Raw genomic sequence first — 4,602 nt, 5'->3', positions numbered from 1 at the left:
CTTCACTTATTCTCAGCAACAAAACAAACTAGACACAAAACAAAAACAATTTAATTTAGTGGTTCTCTTTATGAAATGATACACAGAGAATATTTTCAAAAGCCATTACAAATTAATGTATGAATACTTTTTATAGAAAGATCTATTAGACATACATATGTATAATTATTTATTTTTATTTGTTCAAACAATTAATCGCTTAAATTGTAACGATTAAACGATCGACTGTTAATCATTTGAGTACCTATTAGATACATTTAATACATAAACAAACTATATACATATATCAATACATCAAACTATATACAATCAGATGTACATACATAAACACATTTTTACATCAAAATGTTCATCAATACATACTTTCATCAACGGATACATACAACAATACATACATCTCTTCCGTTATTCATTTATAATACTAGGGATGTAACGAATGCTCGCATTCGCATATGCGAATAATTCGCTTCATTTTTTACATTCGCATTTGCTTTTGCATTCGCTAAAATTAAGCGAATAATTTAACGATTCATTAAAAAAAAAAAATAAAAAAAAATCTGGCAACGTTTTTTTTTTTTTGCGAAAATAAATTAAAAGAAACGTCAAAAACAAGTAAAAATCAAATACGTTTTTTTACTGTTAATGTTTGCTGTTTATTGAAAAGCGTGAAAAGTATTTAAAATGAAGCCAAAATCAAGCAGTGTTTGGAAATATTTTACAATTTTAGGAAAAGAAAAAGCCAAATGTACAATTTGTGAAAAAATATTATCCCGTAAGGGTCGGTGCACAAGTGGCTTGATTATTCATTTAAAACACAAACACAATGAGGAGTACAAAAAAATGGAAGAAACCAAATGTGAAAAAAGAGCCTTAACATCAATGCCAACTTCTCTGCAAGTCGCAAAAAGACAATTAACAATAAATGAATCTTTAAGGGGTAAAGTTATGTGGGACGTGTGCAACCCGAGATCAAAGGAAATAGATAAATTAATTGGAGAGATGGTTGCTTTGCAAGATCTTCCGTTTAATTTTGTAGAAGGAATCGGTTTCAGGCGTTTAATGGAGTCAGTATTACCCCGCTATGTTTTGAGGGGACGGCAATACTTTACGGAATACGTTTGTGAAACAATGTATGCAGAAATCAAGAACCAAATTGTTCAGTTATTAAAAACATTTAACAAACTTTCTTTTACCACTGACATTTGGTCGGAACCCAGTGCTGGGGTTTCTCTTTTAAGTTTGACAGCACATGGTATATCATTGGAGTTCAAAAGAGTAAATATTGTACTCAGGTGTGAAAGCATCGAAGGCAGTCATACTGGCGATGTTATAAAATCAACTATACTTTCAATGATAAATGAATGGCAAATTTCTGATAAAGTACACTGCGTTGTCCATGATAAAGGGTCTAATATGATTAGAGCAATGAATCTTACTAACTTTTTGCACATAAACTGTTCCGTACATCAGCTTCAACTTTGTATTAAAAATGCTTTAAACTTAAAAGAAATTCAAGGGCTTATTGCGACTAACAGGAAACTAGTCTCACATTTCAATCACTCACTTTTGGCAAAGGAAAAGCTGAGTAATATACAAAAAAACAAGCTGAACCAAAAACCTCTTGGTGTAATACAGGATTGTCCAACCAGGTAAATGTGTCATAAGTTACCGACAATAAACGGCTTCGATTTAAAAGTTTTTTTTTTGTGTTAAAAATTGGAGCCGTTTAGAGTCGTTAAGGAGTCCCCATAAAATAAATCAAATTTATGTTTTTGTAGATGGAATAGTACATATTATATGATGGAAAGATTATTGAAAATTAAAGACTCAATAATATTGTATCTTAACAACTACGAGCAACTTTCCATAACTCTCGATGATTGGAAAATAATGGAAAAATGTGTAAACATCTTAAAACCTTTTGAGGAGGTTACTCGAGAACTTAGCAGTTCAACTATTTCGATTTCGTCGGTTATACCATTAATACACATTCTCACATCTAAATTAAATAAAGAAAAATCATTGGAAAGCGGTCCACCTTATGTAGCCAAAATAATTGAAACGCTTATGTATGAGCTGAATTTCAGATTTTCTGATTTAAGACAAACACCAATATTTTCAATATCATCATATTTGGATCCAAGATACAAACTAAAGTTTTTTGGCGAGGATGATAAAAATAAGATTCGCTCTGAACTTGTAAAATTAATACATCAAAATTATTCCGATGTTGAAGTGTGCAATTCTTCAACAAAAATAACAGAGAAAACTACTTTAATAGCTAATGACAACGACGCAGGTCCCCATAACGCTTCATCACAAATACAAGCTGATATAGAAATGTTTTTAAATGAAGACAGCAGTGATATTGAATACGAAGTGGATGAAATATTAACAGTTTCTGAAATAAACGAGATATTAAAAGAATATGATAAGGAACGAAAAGTTCACATTTCCCAAGACCCACTACTATGGTGGAAAAAAAAACTGTTTAAAATATAAAATTTTAGTTCCGGTAGTACGTCAGTTTCTATCCACTCCCCCCGGAAGTGTTCCTAGTGAACAATTATTTAGTGGAGCTGGATTAATATATGATACTCGACGCTTCAATCTTAAAAGTGACAAAGCAGCAAAACTTTTATTTATAAAATATAATTTGGCTCAATTAAATTTTGAATATTAAAGGATTTGTTTTAAATAATAGTATATTTATCATTAAACAGTTTAGTTGCTGATATAATTTTTTAAATCTAAATAAAATATTAACACCCTTATTCATAAACAACATTTTATTTTATAAAAGGTTTATAAAACAAAATTTTGAAATTATGAATAAGGCCTTTAGTATACTTGGAATAAGCAGCCAAAATCAGTAATGAAACATGAATTATCTAGTCGTATTACTAGTAAGTGGAAATTAATTAATTTCAATTAAAATAACTTATGTTTTTAACCAAAATATTTTTAATTTTTTTTTTGTATTTTATTAACGATTTTTTGTGTAAATTTAGTTTGTAATATTGAATTCAAATAAAAACAAACATAACTTTTTTGCAAAATTTGAATTAAAAATTTCTCTTAGGTAATAATTTCGGTATATATTCGCATTCGCTTTCGCATTCGCAAAATTTTAAAATTACTATTCGCTTTCGCATTCGCAACATCCCAATATAATACTACTAATATGAATAACACAAATATGTACAAACATACAATTTTTTTCAGTGCAAAGCACACATATTTTCATGTATGTTCTCTTTTATATTTTACACTACACATATGCGTTTTAAACATTCTCATACTAGCTGCGTGTACCCGGCGTTGCCCGAGTTTCTTCGAAAATTAAAAATAATATTTTTCTATCTGTAATGACTATAGTTTTTTTAAATAGATGTCAAAATTTAGCTTACAACGATAAAATAGTTATTATATTTTTCCGCATTTTGTTTAATACTTAAAGTCAGTTTCTGGACCAAAAAGTCCTTAAAAAATTTACAAATTAATAATGAGCTTAAATAAGGAAATTTTGACTAATTTGTAGACAAATTTAAGAAACTTTTTTCAAGAAATTATACTGAAATCAGCATTTTCAATTACTAATTTTCTAATTTTCAAATTAGTTGTTTTAATTTTTCCACGTGCAGTAGATTTTAAGAACTGTTCATTTTAAATTTAGTCACACATTACTTTGAATTGTAGTGCCCCTGGTGTAATAAGGCAAAAGGCTTCGGGGCATTTTGTTAACTACAAAAATACGTGCCATTAACCATACAAAAATTCAAGCGACTTTCTTACTATTTGAAAAATTACATGCAATTCAAGAAACTCTGAAACGATTATTAACAATTCTGGACAAAATCATTAAAAATTTGGGCTCATTGCAAGATTTCAAAATTCTTAAAAAAAGAACAAAATTACTGTCCTAGAAAAATATGAAGAGTCCTTGAATTTTTGACAAACAATTTTGAATTGTTCATTAAAGAGAAAACAAAACAACTTTTAATTTGACAAACTATTTTAAATTGTTCATGAAAGAGTAAAACCACCGTTTTTGTCTCATCATTGTTTCTCAAATACATCCATTTATACAAAAGTATGTTTAAAAATATTATTTTTATTCATTAGCACTTAAGTTTTGACTGGATTTAGACACCACTTATTAAATCCGAAAAAATAAAGGATTTTCTAGATATATTTAAGTGTTATATAAGGGGAGATAAGAATTATTTTCTAGATAGATTTAAGTGTTATATAAGGAACAATAAATTTATATTTTATATTTTTGATATAAAACTCGATTTTTTTTCATTTCATTTCATTTCATTTATTGTAATATTTTAAAGCCACATTTGGCCAATAATATTAATATTAATAAATACATATTAATAATAATAGTAAATATTACCGAGTTTAACGAGTTATTTATAATTACAAGTAAAAACTATAAACTATGGCCCCCAGCCAAAACAGTAGCATAAAAGATATTTAAATACTTATGTAAAACTCACAAAAATTTGGTATGGTCCTTGTTAACGATAATTCCGTTAAAGTAAAATTCAAAAGGAATGTGATATTTGTTCAGTTTACAACATACGTTATATT

At 28.0% G+C, this 4,602-nt stretch overlaps 1 protein-coding gene across 1 annotated transcript; it reads left to right on the top strand.

Moving 5' to 3' along the window:
- The first annotated feature begins 321 nt into the window (after nucleotides 1-321).
- Nucleotides 322-2,892, top strand: LOC124419454 (zinc finger BED domain-containing protein 4-like). Its single transcript, XM_046949056.1, is given in 3 exon segments — nucleotides 322-1,649; nucleotides 1,779-2,490; nucleotides 2,492-2,892. Coding segments are annotated over 3 exon segments (1,713 nt in total). The 5' UTR covers nucleotides 322-840; the 3' UTR covers nucleotides 2,684-2,892.
- The last annotated feature ends 1,710 nt before the right edge of the window (nucleotides 2,893-4,602 follow it).

The sequence above is a fragment of the Lucilia cuprina genome, chromosome 4, assembly GCF_022045245.1.
Source record: "Lucilia cuprina isolate Lc7/37 chromosome 4, ASM2204524v1, whole genome shotgun sequence".
Classification (NCBI taxonomy): Eukaryota; Metazoa; Arthropoda; class Insecta; order Diptera; family Calliphoridae; genus Lucilia; species Lucilia cuprina.
This window is presented reverse-complemented; position numbering and strand designations above follow the sequence as displayed.